The sequence below is a fragment of the Branchiostoma floridae genome, chromosome 13, assembly GCF_000003815.2.
Source record: "Branchiostoma floridae strain S238N-H82 chromosome 13, Bfl_VNyyK, whole genome shotgun sequence".
NCBI lineage: Eukaryota > Metazoa > Chordata > Leptocardii > Amphioxiformes > Branchiostomatidae > Branchiostoma > Branchiostoma floridae.
This window is the reverse complement of record NC_049991.1, coordinates 4635211-4653307: the sequence shown is the minus strand read 5'-3', so window position 1 is coordinate 4653307 and position 18097 is coordinate 4635211. Positions and strand designations below refer to the sequence as shown.

At 40.9% G+C, this 18097-nt stretch overlaps 2 protein-coding genes and 2 non-coding genes across 4 annotated transcripts; 3 read left to right on the top strand and 1 right to left on the bottom strand.

Moving 5' to 3' along the window:
- Positions 1–3259: 3259 nt before the first annotated feature.
- On the bottom strand, positions 3260–5958 carry LOC118429570. The gene is made up of 2 exons (XM_035840100.1): positions 5833–5958; positions 3260–5612 (listed from the first exon to the last, which is right to left on the bottom strand). Exon 2 carries the CDS (start codon positions 5293–5295, stop codon positions 4018–4020), a length of 1278 nt encoding a protein of 425 aa, XP_035695993.1. The 5' UTR covers positions 5296–5612; positions 5833–5958; the 3' UTR covers positions 3260–4017.
- Positions 5959–12194: 6236 nt separating this feature from the next.
- Positions 12195–17273, top strand: LOC118429596 (60S ribosomal protein L38). The gene is made up of 5 exons (XM_035840142.1): positions 12195–12214; positions 12486–12537; positions 13949–14009; positions 16424–16546; positions 17184–17273. Coding segments are annotated over exons 1-5 (264 nt in total). The 5' UTR covers positions 12195–12212; the 3' UTR covers positions 17210–17273.
- LOC118429810 lies at positions 13355–13555 on the top strand. The gene has a single exon (XR_004832796.1). It is a non-coding gene; the product is annotated as a small nucleolar RNA SNORA53 (small nucleolar RNA).
- LOC118429808 lies at positions 15832–15906 on the top strand. Its single transcript, XR_004832794.1, has one exon. It is a non-coding gene; the product is annotated as a small nucleolar RNA SNORD53/SNORD92 (small nucleolar RNA).
- Positions 17274–18097: the final 824 nt, after the last annotated feature.

Below are 18097 nucleotides of genomic sequence, written 5' to 3'. Positions count from 1 at the left end.
GTTGCTAGCCCTCCCCTTTTTGCGTTAGAAAGGTAGAAAAGAACTCCTTAACAAATTTTAAAAAGCAGCCGGAGCCCAACCTCTGCTTGGAGCGTACAAATGTGAGACCGCTACCAGTTGAGCCACAAGGTCTGGGATATAGGTACCGTATACATTTGGATAGAATAGGTAAAAAGTTCAGATAGTTCTTGTGGACGCTGACCTTTGAAGAACGTTGACCTTTCCCTCGTGTGGGCCAATCTAATCAGATTATTTGGTGAAAGGCTAGGTACGTTCCAAACAGAAGCGGCAACTACATTAATATGTTTTATTTCTTTTAATCGATGTTATCATTGTGACTAGATCACAAGCATTGTAAACCCCTCTCTCCCTCTTTCTTATTCAAAGACTCTCTCTCTCTCTCTGTCTCTCTCTGCGTCTCTCCGTCTCTCTGTCTCTCTCATTCTCTGTCTCTCTCTTTCCCTGTCTGTCTCTCTTAGTCCCTCTTTCTGTAGCTGTCATTCTCTGTCTCTTTCTCCGTACTTATCTCTCTCTCTGTCTGATTTTTATCTATAAAAATCTCTAGATAGGATAGTAATAACAAAACAAAAGTTTGGCCAACATTCTAGGTTGTGTTAACGTAGAGCCTTTAATATCCACGTCATTCGTCCGGTCGCGGAGAAAGTGAAATGCCACGCCCAGTGTTTAGTCAGTAACCAGCCCCACCCATTGGTCTTTGTTCCAACTTTCAGTTTTTCAGGTGCCCGAATATTTTTCTTTGTGTCCGTCACACGTCTTTACGTCTCAGCGTCAGTAGTGCGGCAAGGGTGACGCAAACGCGAGGAGAAAGAAATTAAACGTTGCTATTTTCACGTTCGTCCGGATGTTTCCTTTTGGATAAAGCTTTCAGGGAGCACAAAATGTAGGGCGTCGTTCGGTATGTTTGGGGAACGAAGACTTCGCTTCAGCAAAACAAAGACTTCAACAGTTCTACCGACAGGTCTACCTTTCATTGGTATGCTTTACATATCTTCAGTTTTAGATGGAAAGCTGTAGAATTGGGCGCCATTGCGTCCCGACTGGATATCGGTTCTCCAAGTCGCGGCTATGCTGCAATATTTCAATTGTTGTACCTGTGTGTAACGAGGCATTGAGGACTTATTTTCCGTTATTCTTGTGTTTATTCAGTATCTAACACTTCAAATACTTTATAAAGATACATTTTTATGACGTTTTGCGAGATTGATGAACTTCAACATTACAACAACGGTCGTATGGAGCACATGTGGATGTAGAGTTCGACCCTACAAACGCGTGATGAAACATACACTTTTAAAGTCCTTGTTTCAAAAACAACTCAATGAAAGCTCATTTGTAGGTTTCATTGCCAAATTCTTCTCTCTGCATCCCCATAGGAAGTCTAAGAGGGGTTGGGTTGGGGGAAGATGGTCTGGGGGTGAGGGCTAAAAGTCTGACGAGCTTAAATGGGACAATCTTGTCACATTGGCGTCTTACACAGCAACCTGTTGTCAGACTCACGTCCTTTTCTCTTCAGTCAACGTTTCCTTTATTTGCTTTTGGGCAATGCGACACAGACCTTACGTTATTAACTCATTCTAACGTTAACAGTGTCACATACAGACAACAGCAAAGCTTGATAGAGTCACGGTAGTTACATAGCCTTTTGAAGCCGTGTAGGGGTAGTATTTACATAGGTTGTTATCCACTCTGTCTAGGGCACATTGTTAGAAAGTGGAGCCAATCCCTCTCCTTCTACCACCTTTTACTTCCCCAACCAAAGTCAGATACCCTTTTTTTTACGCCTCGGCAAAGAGAACAACAGCCGGCATAACAAAGAAAGTACAAACATTCATCAACACCTGCTTACGGAAGATATTGAAAATCTACTGGCCAAACACCATCCGTAATGAAGAACTATGGCAACGTACCGGACAGGTACCAGTAGGGACAGAAATACTCCGCAAGCGGTGGACCTGGGTGGGTCACACCCTGCGCAAGCCAGCCTCAAGCACAGTTAGAGAAGCCTTCACATGGAACCCCACAGGAAAGCACAACAGGGGAAGACCTAAAAACACCTGGAGGTGAAGCCTGCAGGCGGACGTGAGGGAGTCTGGCTACACATGGGGACAGCTGGAGGAAATCGCCTAGGACCGCTGGAGATGGAAACAGCTAGTTCGTGGCCTATGCCCAAGGATGGACAGTAGGCCCAAGTAATTAAGTAAAGAGAGGAAAGTCGTGTCAAGTGCCTTTCCCAAGGACACGAAATCGGTAGCATAACAGGATTCGAACCCAGGACCTCTGAGTTCTGGGCCAAACACCATACGGTTACATCACACGATAAAACATTAATCACATGCGTGTCAGTCCAACCGTACATTGTCCTATCCACAAACAGGAACCTTAAGCGATAACACAGTTAACCAAAGGATTTCAATCTGAAAGAAAAAAAAGCTTTACACAGAAACGGTGAACGAAAAGGAGTCAACAACAAGACGAGATATTGATGGCAGTGATCTTAACAACAAAAGAATGTTAAGCCTCCTTCTTTATCTCTCAGTGCCTTCTTTTCTTTAACAGTGGATCAATTTGACACCTGGTCCTTTTAAGATGGCTTAAGCGACTAAAATTAGACCGTGCTAGTATTTGTTAAGTCTCTGTACTGCAAACTTATGGTGAATTAAGGAAAGAAGAGACGCAAACAGACAATTGTGTTTGGTAGACGTGCACGGTTTTAATTTGTTTGACAACATGCGTCCCTTTTAGGTGAGAACAAATATTTTGTACCCTCTCCAAACTAGCTTGGAGACTCAAAACTTATTAAGTAGAGCCCACATTCTATTAGGTGACGACTACGCTGTGACCTCGCTCGCTGTGACCTAAATTGTGTTTGTTATCATAATTAGAAAAACACGCCAAATGAGTGCGAATGAAAAGACAACAAAATACACAAAGCATACAGGAAAGATTCCCTTTTCATCCATGAAATTTGTTGAGCGCTTTCTGTCAAATCGCTAGGTCGCAGCGTAGGCGTAGCGAAGTCGTTGTAGCTAGTGGAATAAGGGTGTAAAGATGGTATATATCACTGTACTTGGGGCACCGGTGCAACACTGCGGGATTCGAAAGATAACTCAACGAATTTCAGAGATAACGAACGAATTTTCTTACGTTTTGTATATTTTGTTGTCTTCTAAGTCATACTTTTACGTATTACGCAAATCATAAAAAATAGGCAAAAATAACACAAAAGTGTTGTAGTTAACGAACTCCGCAGTGCCGCACCTGTGCCCCAAGTGCAGTGAGATACCACCTTCAGTGAGCTGCTACGCATTTCACTCCCCCCCCTTTAAACAGTTTCAAAGTTGTAACTAAGAATCTGACTACAATGCACATCAAATGGAATCGTAAAAGTCTATCTTACATTTATATGTCCTTTTCACATGAAAACATTGAATTTGCTTTTTTGTTACATTTCCACATCATTTTTGCTGGGTCATTGAGACTCATTATGCAATGCTAGGTCACTTTTATCCGTGGGTTGACCTTTATCCGTTATATACGATAAAACAATATTCAGTGACATCAAGTTAGCGGACAATGGTTTCAAATTCTTTGAAAATATTGAATTATTTGAAACCACCGTACTACATTTGAATACGAATATAGGCTACCCTCGAATAAAGGTGAACTAGCGTTATATACAACAATGCAATTTGAGACATTCATAATGTCTGAATAGATTTTTTAGATTGCAACAGTGTCAATTACAGAATTAGGGCAATCAAGCTATATATCAAACTAAAGGACAAATAATTATTGTACACCAATTAAATACTGTATAGTCGGTGCTCCTTTTTAACAATAATTTACTTGCACAAAACGCACTATTTGCGCAAACCGGCAGCCGTTCCATAAAATATGGTTGACTTTGTCGGTGGTAGCTAAAATGCTACCAAATATCCCAATAAAAATATCAACTGTTTAAGATAAAGCCAGTGGGATTTTGCATATTAAAGTGACCTACCCCTTATGACTAATTTCAATAACGGGTGCGTCGGGTGCATATATCTTCACTTCCATCCCCATGAACCTAACCGTCCTAGCGCACCTCTTGGTCTCGGGCCTACCCCCTTCGCTCTCCGAAGAACTGTCACAGGACGTCCCGTCTGTACTCTTCGACCGTATGATGGACTTTCTCGGCGGGGAATCCGTTCTCTTCTCCGGCGGAGCCACGACCGATATTGCCGGCTCTGATGCCCTCCTCGCCCGGTTAGGTAGTGACAGTGGCCGCGGTGAGCTCTGCGTAGTGGTAGTAAGAGTATCGGATATACAGAGATTGTTACGGTCCACTTCGAAGTATGTCAGCGGACTGAGTTTTAACACGGGCGGTGTGATGCGATTTGTACTCCGTAGGGAGTGGGACTTGCTAGCGGTGAGAAGTTCCGTAGAAGCGTCGTCTGTACATTGCTGGTTAGGGGAGTGGACTCCTTTTACCGGTTTAAGTCCTGAAACACTTTTAGGCCGGGGGTCTGTTATTCCTTCAATCGTTTGCGGTTGGCATTCGTGTGGTGTGGCGTTCGAGTCTAAGTCTAAATCAGAGGACTCAGTCTCGTTGCACGATTTAGGCCTCGGTTGCTCCCAAGCACGAGAAGAAGTTTTTGGCGCTTGCCTGCGCGCAAGTTTATTTCTGAGGTGTTTTCCAGTCTTGCTAGTACGTTTCGTTGCAACCACCGACTCTTGTGCCATTGGTTCAATCAGGGACTTCTGCCCCTCTATAGCCGGTAACTGTACGGGGTAAACCGACGTAGTCGACACGACGTTTTGCTGTTGTTGTAACTTTTCCTCAGGTTTTGTTTCCCTGTAACTCATTTTCGACGCAGTTCCGACCACCACAACTTCGTGAAGTTTCATACAAGTCAGCGCCAAGTCGTCGTCGTCTTGGAAGAAGTCTTCTCCAAGAAGGAAATCTTGAAGTTGGTGAAATCTTCTCCCTCGAGACATGGCTGACATGCTCCGAGATGTGCCGAGGGGGCGAGCTCTCGTACCACCCAACGGACTCGGCCGAAGCCGCCCGAATGTAGACGAGTTCAGCCGATTGATCCCCTGTTGTAGAGCGGCTCGTTTCGTCGGTACGTTTCGTAGGACGTGCTGGTTCCAAACGGTTGTAGCCCCTCCACCCGTTTGCAAAGAGTCCGTAGCTTTTTGCCTTGCCGTCATATAGTAATCCATTTTGTTCTTCTGTGCCATATACAGCCGGTGAATGTCTAGTTCTGGTCCTGCAACTTTTCCCGCCGCCATTCTTACCGAGTTGTACGTTTAAAAAAAAAGTTCTCAGTCTGTAGAAAACGTTAACAACCACATGAGTGTAGCCCCAACAATAAACGACAATTTCTCTTGAGTTTTGAATCCCAACAGTTTACTCACAGACGTTCTGTCACCAGCATTCCTCATTTCCATCTCCAACGACTTTGAGAAACTCCTGTGGCACTTGTACACTTGTAGTACTTCCTTGTTGTAACGCTGTCCAAGAGACCATACGAGATACCGCAAATTATTTGTAGACGAGTATTGACGATAGTATCCCAGTAACTTCACGAATACACTCGAAGAAATCCCTGCAAACGCACGCACAAACTGTCAGTGAGATATATGGGAGTACGCTGTGAACACCGTCTGTCTCTCTTCACTTGTGGGGGACCTACAGTCCCTCACACATTGACACAAACACTCTTAGGTCTCAAGACTACTCCAAGACGATGTTACCATGCCTACGGGACTTTTCCTTGCACTGTTTGCCCCAGATGTTTTAACGATAATCCATAGTGAAGTACTCACCGAGTACTCTGTTTACTTCGTTGCCACTCTCTGACCATCTGACCACGGCTCAACACACACAAACCGTTTTTCCCCTCCACCCACCACAGTCGTGTTAATGATTAAACTCCACAAACTATAAAGTAACGACAGCTATATATAGAGATCGTGAGCAATTCTAACCCATTGTTTTGAGTGTTTGAATAGAGCAGTCTTGGTCGACGGGAGTTGAATATGGGTTGTGTGGTGTAAAAACTGTAGCTGCTTTTGTGGCGACGTTTCAATGGGAAAAGTCTCTTGCGGACGACGACTGCTATTGACATTTTCAATGACCGGTGACAACCCTTGGGCTTTAAGCGTTGCGGTCGCCGTAACAACGCCCGAAAGATGTCAAACCCACTCCGAACTCTCAAACAGCCTTCTACTGACAATAGAGCTCGAAGATTTTAACAATTTTTAAGAGGAAACTCTCGTAGATTTCGTCCCAAAGGCTAGCGTAATTGTTGCCGGGCCTTTGTTTAAACATGTAGTATGTTGAGCACCTCTTCTTTCAACGGTTGTTGTCAAAATATTGTCGGAGTATTTTTTACAGACTCGAGAGGGATTGGGTTACATGCACGGGTGTCGCGTCGTCCCTGAACTTCTCTATTACATGTGAGACCTTCCTAAAAATGGGGGAAAGTCAACTAGAACGAAATAATCCCCTGCCGAAAGAAACGGGACACCTTTTTTGTTGTAACACCCGAATGATATTGAAAGGTTTGTCTCACAGCCGTCGCATTGCAAACACTTCGGTAGAGGCCACTCTCTTTGTTACTTTGTGAGTCATTCCTTTGGACTTGCCTTTATATAGTTCTAGCTAGCGGAACGTAGAGAGGACAGAGAAACATGTTTTCAGACAAAAACGATCAAACGTTACGGTCGGTAAAGCTGACAAGGTTATAGCCAGGGTCTTTTTTTCTGTTACAGACTGGAATGCCTTTCTATAGGAAAATATCGTTATTCCAAATGCTGTTATCTGACCAACCCTACCCAAAACCTGCCGATCCTATACCTGGTTGAAAGGGAGATAAAGTTTTAGATCTGATATTTGAGTGATGTAAATTTTGTAACGTTGTAGAATATTTCCCCCAATATGTGGCATATAAACTGGTCCCATTTTGCTAATGTACTATATGTTGACGGCCGAAATCTTAAAAACGAACAAGAGAAAAAGCAAAATAAAATACAAAAGCACAAGAAAAACTAAGAAAATGACTGCTACCCGAACTTTCGATATTTTGAAATCACTTTTATTTAAAATTAAGGTTTTCAAATTAAAACATTAAGGATTTCAAAATTTATAATTCTAAAATTCGTGGTTTTAGAATTGAATTCTTTTCATGTCTGCAACTGGAAACACAGCATTATATTTTAGGCCGAAATTAAAGTAAAAGCTTTAACAAGAAAGACTCTTCTATTTCACCTGGCAATTTACCTCCTTCATACGACGACCCTTTCACAGACCAGGCACAGACGGACTGTATGCAATATTTACAATCTAACGTTGACTTAACAGTTGCGTTGACGGATGTAATAAACTTAAAACGGCTGGCTGTGCGCTTTTTGTAAATGTCGCTATGAATCATGTCCAATACGACACTAAAACACACTTAAGGCCAGAGCATGTAAATTTTACGGATGGCTTCAGCGCGCTCATTAATTATCGCCTGATTTCGGAAAAAAAATTCTTTTCGGGGATGGTCAGATAGACCATAGTTGGCAAACATGTTGCATTATAGCCTAATAATCATACTTGTAGAAGTAGCACTAGGGAGGTAGTCATGGCTATAGTTGCAGAAGTGAAACTCGTTGGATGGCTGTAAAAGTGTAACCGATGTGGAAGTCATGAATGTAGTTGCGAGCTATGCAAGTGATACCAGTGTACCACTCTAGTGTCCCTTTAAATACACTTAGTTCACTTCTTTGATACAGGATTGAATGCCTTGTTAGTTGTGATGCCACGTTTTGTCACTTCAAATCTTGTTATGGCTTTATAAGGTCTATTTTCAAAATTTAGCCATCTTGCTTTTTTTTTTACCCATCTTGTTTTTTTCGCGCTACTTCATTATTTTTGCACCCTGCAAAGGATGTCATCCATAAAATGTACCTGCTGTGGCCTAACAGACATATATATATATACACAAACTTATAAAATGTCATTGACCTTTTAAAAGGGCGGTGGTAGACGCTAGGCAAATATGTATACATTGGTTTAATTCTTGTCAAAAATTCAGAATCAATAACAGTGGGTAACGTTGTAACTACGAGTCAAGCAGCGTCGTCATAATAACGGTTGCCATAGAGACATCTAATATGTCCATATTACAACCGTTGTTTTAACGACCCTACTTGACTGAAGTGGGCTTTATTTTTGGCGAGGGTTCAACAATATTTCTTTGTATTGCATATATATATATGTTAGTGTTACCCCGGCAAACTGCCTTCTGGTGTAACACACTAGGTTTGTAATGAAGAGTACAAGCCGCATACACATATCCGGACAGCGTTGTTTGATCCACTCACACTGAAATGCCACCTACTCTTTCAATAAGAGCGGTGGGTTATTTAACGTCCTCGAGATGTGTCTCCATTTAACGAGAAACATGCTTTACGGTCGGTAAAGCTCACAAAGTTATAGTCAGGGTCCTTTTTCTGTTACAGACTGCAAACCTTTATAATGAAAAATATTGAAAGTGCGCTTGAAAGGGAGATAAAATTTTAGATCTGATCATGATATTTGAGTGATGAAATTTTTATAACCTTGTAAAATATTTCCCAAGTCTGCTGACCTCATTACAGATGCAATACAAAAAGAGTGGTATTCAAACAGGTCCCCTATTGCTGATACTATAGAGTCAATTCCAAGTCACCGAGATGGTTTTGAAATAATATTTGTAATAAGTTTGAACTATTTTGAGTAAAAGAACATTTCAGTCACTAAAGTTCGAAATTGTTCAAACATTTCAAAATGAAGGTTTAAACATGTTTGAACCTTTTTATATTTGTTGGAACATGTGGGAAAGAAATGATATCATTATCTCTTTATTTAGAACAATTTTCAAACATCTATGTGTTTTTGTTATTGTTCCAACATGTTCCAACATTTTGTGTCATCTTTTCCCTCCATAAAAACTTTTATTGACCCCATAAACAAAGCTGCTAAGCTTGGCCTTTGTTTAGCTCTTGTATTTTTAGATTTTCTAGTGAGTCTTTTGTGAGAAGGTGGCAGACAGACATAATTTCCTGCACTTGGCAGGGATGTGTGAATTGCCCTCTTCCCAGCCCACTGACCCAGTTTCATCATATTGTTTCCATGTTCGAACATGTGATCACAAATGATGCATCTACTAACAGAAATAATGTACTTGATTTTAGAAATGTTTCTAACATGTTTGAATACTATAGAAACATTTAGAACGTCATATAGATGTTGTAAATAGTTCTAAACAGTTACTTATCACGGTTAGATTGTTACAAAGATTTCCAAATTGTTAGAACAAAAGGCAAGAAACACCCTCTCGGTAAAATGGAATCGACTCTATTATGTTGACTGCCGAAATTTCCAAAACGAACAAGGAAAAATACAACACAAGAAAAACCAAGAAAATGACTACTACCCAATCTTTCAAATCATTGTTTTGAAATAAGTTTTTTTTTCTAAATATTAACGTCAGGCTTTTCAAATCAAAATTTTAAGGTTTAAGATTGAAATTTCAAAATTAGATTGTTTTCAGGTCTGTAATCGGAATCACAGCGTTGTGTTTCCTAGCCCTTAAGTAAGAGATAGACTCTTCAATTTCACCTAGCAATTTACCTCCTTACCACAACTCTTTCTCAAACAAACTGCATGCAGTATTTGCAATGTAACGTTGGCCTTTGCAGTTGCATCGACAAATGTAATAAACTTAAAACGGCTGTTCTGTGCGCCCTTTGTCAGTATCATTATAAATCGTACCCAGTACGACACTAAACATACTTTACAGACATATACACAAGCTTATAAAATGTCATTGACCGTTTGGAATGGGTGGTGGTAGACGCTAGGCAAATACGTTGCTTTGATTCTTGTCAAAAATTCTGAGTCAATAGCAATGGGTATTATTGTGATTACAAGTCAAGCAGCGTTGTCATAACAACGGTTGTCATAGAGACATTTAATATGTCCATATCACAACCGTTGTTATACACCTTTCTCGCGCGGCGGCCATGATAGATCTCAAACGAGTTCAATGAGGCAAACAAAAGGCTGTCCATCATAATTAGCAGTTCAACTAATGATAGTCTGCCAATTAGGAAAGCGACCAATGCGTGAAGTCCGTCAAGTATTTGCATTATTATGTTTTTATTTTGCATCTCTTAAGGGACTATGTGACCTGTCTACACTACTATAAATTGCTACATTTTTAGTGCATAACACTAGTTATGATATTTATTATTCTATCTTATATCATGAAAATTTGTGTGGTTTGGGGGAAAACTAAATGGGACCTGATTTTAGAAATAAGTTTTGTCTATTTGCCTCATTGACCTCGTCTTCGATCTATCATGGCCGCCGCGTGAGAAAGGTGTATACCGACACTACTTGACTGAAGGGGGCTTTTTGGATGAGGGTTCAACAGTATTTGTTTAATTTGTATATACACGTTACCCCGGCAAACCGCCTTATGGTGTAACAAACCAGGTTTGCACTGAACACATAATCTGCAAGCAGATACTACGGTAATATAAGATAGTATCAGAAGATGACAGAAGTCGGAGTCAAGTCGGTCTAGGAACGTGTTTGGCTACACCTTTTGGCTGACTACACTCCTTGGCCAGTTTAGTCTATCTAATGCCATCGTAGGATATGCTACTATTAAAGGAGATTACTGAACACAAGCAGCTGCACTATCCGAACTGATTGATTTGATCCACCTACACTGGGAAGGACCCCTACTATTTTTGATAAATCCACTGGGCTCTTTTACGTGCCCAATGTGAGGCTCTCCACAAAACCTTCATTTTAACAGTAAACGTAACGTCCATTCCGAGGGATTCCTATCACCAAACTTGTGATCACCGCGTATGGGAAACACAAATATCGACCGTAACGTTAGCTAAATTAGCAATTTTCAACCTATAACCTCTGTAACATGCATTGGCATAATACCGGTCATAAGCCTTATACCGGTCGATTAAAAATAGTGGAACTTAAAGAGATCTACACATGCAACAATAGTTATTTCTGAGGTATGCACACTTCAGACATCTAGGTGTCCAATACATCATTTACAAAGCATCGATAACAATGCATTCGAAGACAACAAGGCCAAAAGTTTTCAGGTCATTTTCGAGGCAGGCGAGCTCGTCGTGGGACAAACACACTGTCACGTTCATCGCCAGATTTGTAGATCATAATTACATGTGCTCACGGCACAAGACGAGCATGATTCAACAGCAATCTTGAATTTCTTTTGGTGACCTACAACTCGTGTGAAAGTGTGAGGAACCGTTGCATTATCGCCCGGATCTACGGCTGAATGGGTCAAATTGAACGTACGCCGCCATTTTCCCGCCATTTTTAATGCTACGACCAGCAGTAAAGTTTTACGTCATAGCGGTTGTGACGGACCAAAATTAAATGAAAATTCTTGTCAGTATACGCCCATTTTCTCATGACTTTTTGCATGCTCATGCAGATTTTTGTTTTGTGCAACTACTAACAGGAAAGAAAGGAACAACAGAGGATGTATAAAGGTACATAGCGGCAGTTAATTGTGCCGTGTTTCGTTTGGCCGGTATAGTGCACCCCCTTCCAACCACGCGCCCGTTCTCCGTGCAATTCCGCGGTGTGTTCCAATTACGATATTATGTTTTTAGCAGGGCCAGAGAGACAAAATAATTTACACAGAAAAAGTGGCAAAGGTAAGCTGTAACAGCAACATGTAACTGGAGAAAATGATGCGTTGATCATTTGCCAAATTAGCATTGCTTGAGAAATTGCAGTAAACCGACCGGTATTATGCCAATGGATGTTACTGTAATGCGGCACAGTATTCCTAGGTGTCGCTGCTACACCGCAAGCACTACGACACGAAAACGAGGTTCGTTCTCTTTCCAGGCAGCCATCTTGAAAAAAGATCGAGGTAAAATACTTTCTTACAATCAAACGTAATCCTTCCTCTACAAGACACTTTGGAACGATCTTTAGCTTCAGAATCGGCTATTAGGGTCTACCCTTCGGTTTGAAGTGAATAGTTCGCTTACATCGCACTCCAAAACTGTACAATTCGGCGACAGATTTTACAATTTTCTGCATGCAGATATCTGTGGGCCACACAGTTTAAGAATTTCTTTGCTGTCTTCCAAACTACCACACCATGTCAGTTTTGTAAATCACTTTCTTCCCCAAAAAAGTGACCATAAATTGACAATGTTTTATGCTGTACGTTCGTTTCAAGCACGACTCAGTGTTTACTACATGTTGTACGAAAAAAAGTGAGACGATTTGACACAACAGTGGGGAGGGGGGCGTATCATGAAATGTGTCGTTTTGCACCCTCACAAAATCTTTGCACAAAATACGAGTGTCAACCAAAATTTGTCTCTGGTACCGTGAAAACTAACAACAAACCTTTCTACCTTCCCTCCAGGTTGCCAGCTATATTTCGTCTTCCTCTTGAAGACTGGTCACTCAAAAACATGGTGAGTTGAGTTAAGTTTGTGAAGTGCTGATATTTATAACTTTATCATATCACCAGAAAAATTATGTCACCAAAATACAATAGTACCTGATTACGAGCAACTATCACATGTAAACTCGATGTTTGGTTCAGACCTGTAGGGTTCCAGGACTGGTGTATACAAATTCAAGCGTTCACAAGGTTTAATGATTTTTCTGCCAATCTTATTTTTCAAAAGTGTGTTTTTACACAAAATTGCTGTGCCAACCTGCACGATAGATACTTGAAATCGGGCTGGGGTTTGGTAACCAGGCTAGGTCTCGAACCCGCTGCCAAGTTTTCCACAATGTCATGGGCAGAAATTACTGTAACTTTATTACCTGACTTCGGGAATCACGAAGTAGACTGATTTGTAAGATTTGATGAATCTATGGTTGATAAATTATATCAGAAGGGTATACATTTTGTACAAACGTCTACACAGCAGGGTTTGACGAGTCCTTTAGTCCGATTGTCCCAGGCAAGTGAAAATGCTGACCGGGCAAGTGTGTGCCCGGTCAGAAATGTAAATTTTTTACGTATTTGCCCGATAGGACAAGTGAATTAGAAATTCACTTAGAAAGTCAATTAGAAAACTTGTTAAACCCTTACACAGTATGTTCGTTGACTGATACTGTAATTAGGAAATATTGAATTTTGGTGACATAAGCACTTTCAAGAAATGCCTTGATGAAGATATTGATAATGTTATGTACATAAAACTAGCTTCAGCATTATGTCTGCAATGCTAGTGCTTGAAAGCTAGATGGCGCTTCTACTGCATGACTAGTAGTTGTACATACACACTTCCTTAGATCCACTCCTGGGGCCGAGTCGGCCCAGCAACGCTGTGTTGTACCGTCGGGAGTGCTTGAGTCATGAGTGTGTGAGAGCAGTATACCTCCACTGTTAGCCTCAAACCCCAGTACAGCCTCGAAGGGCTCCTTTGGGGGTTTTCCCTTCTGCTACACTGTACTGGGTTGGCTGGCGGTGGGGACACATAAAACCCTATTAGATTGTCACTCTACTAACATGTATGCTGCAGTGTAAGAAGAGTATAGATATAGCTTAATTTTTCCTGTATAGGGAATCTCCTGGTTGCAATTTGTTTATAAGTTTGAGACCCTGGTTCAATCCTGGTTAGGGTATTCCAGTTGGGGATGCACCAGTTTTTTGGTTGGGGGTCCCGTGTTCGATGAGGTGCTTTGAGCACGTTAAAGGAGAAAGGCTAGCAACCCCTCAATGTAAGACATATACCCTGCTACTGAAAGACAACTGGCTGCCCTATGTGCCACTACAAGCAACGCATTACAACAAGGGTCTGGAAGAACTATAAAGGCTTAATTCATGTAGTTAAGCTTGGGAATGTTTATGTTTCTGTTTTTTTCTCCCAGCCTAAACAGATCCATGAGATCAAGGACTTCCTCCTCACAGCCAGGAGAAAAGATGCCAAGTGTAAGTATAAGCTAAATGGGGTTAGACTTAATAATAATAATAATAATAATAATAATAGCCTTTATTGCACATTCATGCCCTATCGGGCTAAGTACAGGCATATGGATACAAAAGGTAGTAATGCAGTACACATTAATACTTCATCATGAGTGTGTTAACACCACCACACCAGAATTTAGTGGTATGTAGATAGTCTAACTCTAACTTCTTAGTGATGACTTGATAAAATACTTATTATGCAAATCAAAAGCTTATTTGCCTAATTCATGAGAAGAGTTTGTAAACACACCAAACTCTATGATAGGACTCTCAGGGCTCCAGACTAACTTTTTTACCTAGGAGCATGGCGCTCCTAACTCCTAAAACTTAGGAGCGCCAGCAAAAAGTTAGGAGCACCACTATGAAAGGTTGGGAGCACAAGCAAACGTCTGAAGCCATACAAAATATTACTCCAATAATCAATGTTTTTGACTAGAGGTGGGTATGGCTTAAAGAATTAATTAGGGGTGTTATATATTATATATAGTTACCCAGTAACCAAACAAGAAACAAGAGAATACATGAGATCACTTTCAAGTAATATAACACTGATTCCTTACAATATATGATTTTTATAATGTTTCATAAGTTAATACACACTATCAGGAAGAGTAAATTAACCTTACTGCTAAAGGTGAAACTTGACTGTTACATATACAACAACAACAAACTAAAGAAGTCTACAAGAAAATCTGCAAACCAACAGAGGAGAAAGTGTAGCCAGGACTGTCAGGTACATCTTGTATTTCTTTTGTATCTCTTCTACTTTGTTAAGAACATAGCTGAAAATAGATGCACTGGAAAATTAGAGGTTTACTTGTAGCCTGTAACATCAGTGTTAACTTATATAGAAAAATCTGTGTACAAACAATTCATATTTTCAGTTGAAAAAATGTAGCAGAAAAGATGTGTTCGAAGGGCAAATCAATCGAACTTTTCCCAACAAACAACATCTATTTATCAGTCTTTTGAAAATAAAGACTGCAACAAAAGTAATATCTGAAGGAACCTTGAAAAAATCGCGACCTCCGTTCAACATTTTCTACGATTTCAGTGCCGACACAGCCCCCCTCCCCAGTTTGGCATCGTCGCATTAGCTGTTGTTTTTCCCGCATTCCACCGACAAACAAGCAAAAAAAAACCTCCAAAAGAATCCTATACATGTACATATCACCAAGGACTTTAGGCATTCGATGAGTTTTCGTCAAAGTTACACGCTTTTGAAGCTTTCCTGCGTGATTTTTCCCGCGATCACAGCGGGGATATCAGATATTCCACCAATAATGGCGGCCGGGCGCGCTACGTCACGCCGAAATGGCCAATGGGGTGCGACTCTCGCGATTCGCGAGATGTGAGTTACTGCGAGACTTGCGCGAGACTTGAGTTAGAATCAAAATGGCGGCTCGGTGACGGCCGAAATCGGCGAATTTTGAACTTTGAGCGAAGGTTTCGGGGGAAAATAAGGGCGTTGCTCATTTTTTTTATTGGCGCGCCGTGCGACCATCATTTAAAGAATAGGCGCATTATTAAAATTACTGTCGCATTGCGACCAAATCTAGTCGCAGTCACGAGCCCTGACTCTCAAACTTGTCACATTTTTATAGCTAAAACTGTAGACTGAAATGTCTAGTATGTATGTGTGGACCTTTTGTATGTGTGTTGGTTCATCTGTCTGTCTTAATTTCATGGGCCTCTTTCTATAAACTATTTCAAGATGCACAAATTGCATCAATAATCAATTATAATCATCATATTCAATACTAAAACCAGATCCTGATGACTGGTGCAATGATGGAGAACAAAATGTGGTTTCCTGATTTCCAATGAAGCCATCTATCTCTTGGCTGTGTCTGAGCACCTGTTGTTTAAAGTATTGTACAGTAACACTTATGTGGTGGTTTTATTTTCAGTGGTATCCTCTACACAGTGAATACTAGTATGTTTTAATTGAGAAAAATGAATCATCCAAGTCAAGACGTTTTACTCCCGGAATTTTTGTCCGACTCTCAAGTCTTCTTAACTTCAGCCACCTTTGTATCTGAGTCAAAAATCTGACTTGCTATCTAGCTGAAGAAGACCTAGGGATTCGGTAAAAATTACGACAAATGAAATTTGGAGAACAGTTTCTTGTTCTCGTTTGGTAATTCACAAACTCCTATAATTATAAACTTTTGTTACAATAAGTCTTCCTTGTGCGACTTCTGCATTATGAAATCATTTCAATTGCATATTTGAAAAAAATACTTTTTTCTCCTAGCATGAAATAAAACCCACCGTGAAAGTAAATGAGCTAAACAATATTGTCCTAAAACTTAAAGTATTTTAATTGTAGCTGTAGTATGGGTGGTAAAGTTCGATACTTTGCTTTTTTACAGCCGTCAAGATCAAGAAGAACAAGGACAATGTGAAGTTCAAGGTTCGGTGCAGCCGGTACCTGTACACCCTGGTCATCACGGACAAGGAAAAGGCCGACAAACTCAAGCAGTCCCTGCCACCAGGTGAGTTCTTAAAGACATGAGGAACAAACCTTAAGAAATGTGGGAAGTAGAGCTGTAAGAGGATAATGAAACAACACAAAGTTTTGACTTTTTTCTAACAAAAAAGTCATCAAGGGGTGTCTGTGTGGCACAATGGCAGCGGCTAGAGCATTGGAATCGGAATCAGTGGTCTCGAGTTCAATACTCACCAAGCCCCTGCCCCTATGACGGTGGGGTGACGCCCACCGAGCCTCACGGCTAATCTGTCTAAAGGTGCCAAAAACACCTACGTATTTGGTGCTGCCAGTGTGTCAACATCTGCACACTTGCCACTAAGACTCGTAAATTTTAGTGTCATCAAAAATCATATTTTCAGTCCATCCTTAGGCAATGAAAACCATTTTGTCTCATGCGATTGTATGTACATACATGCACGTTAATTAGATGAAATTAAGACATCCAGGTAATAAGATACACCATAAAACAGGTACTCAATCAACTAGACTGTCCAAAAGTCAAATGTTTTCTGAAACATCTGTTTCCAAAATCATATCTGGTTGCTTGAATAACCGCTTTTTGGCATATCTGTATCTGTTTTTGTACTGTTTTTTTTTTCCTTTGCCTGTTTCTCTAATTACATGTTTTTTTCTTGCTGCAGGTCTGGCTGTCAAGGAGTTGAAGTGAGGAGAAGGAGGAAGATAATAGATGGTTCTGTTGTAAAAATAAAATAACAAGACCGTAAAAACTACTGTGTTCACTGTGTTGGCTTGTATCTTGTCGTATTACTGTTCTATACTTGGTCTATTCTTGAAACCTGTAGGTAAAGTCCCTGTTACGCTTTGGTCACATTTCCCAACTGGAACTTGTTCGAGATGTTTGTTATCACGAAAAATCAAAGTCATTAAGGCCACGGCTCTAGCCAGCGTCCGTTTTTCCGTCAATTTGCTGCGCGTGACGGAAAAATTTTAAAACCAATCCCTCAACCTTGACAGACAAAAGTCCTTGGTGGAAGCTACAGGCGGCTTGGGGACGCCATCCACGGCCGTAAAAGCCACGCACTGTTTGTTTTGCTATTATTATTGTTGACGAAGTGTGTCGGTGCCCTTTCGCATGCAATAATCTCATTAAAAACCCGTTTTTCAAGGTCTCAGTTCTGTCTCTCTAACTCCTGGAATAGTGTTTTCGCGACAATGGGAATTGGCTGACGGAAAAAAAATTCGACCTGGCTAAAGCCCTGATTAAGGCCCTCATTATCAAGGTATATCTAAACAAATTATGCTAAATACTTTTTTTTACCGGTTAGTGGGTTTTGCTGTCTTGTCGTATCCATACACGTGTACTTTATATGTTCCCAAAGCTTGATCGGTTGGGCCCATGTTGGATAATGTGACCGTAGCTGGCCATGCCAATTTGACCACTAGCCAACCAAGGTTGCAGTATGACCAGTTTTAGGTCACGCCTCTTTTATAGCACCAATTACTTCTCCCAGCTGAGCCCGAAATGATGTCTAAGGTAGCAGAACACAGTTTTCGGCCTATGGGGATTTCTATAGTTACGGGCCTCAAGGTGACT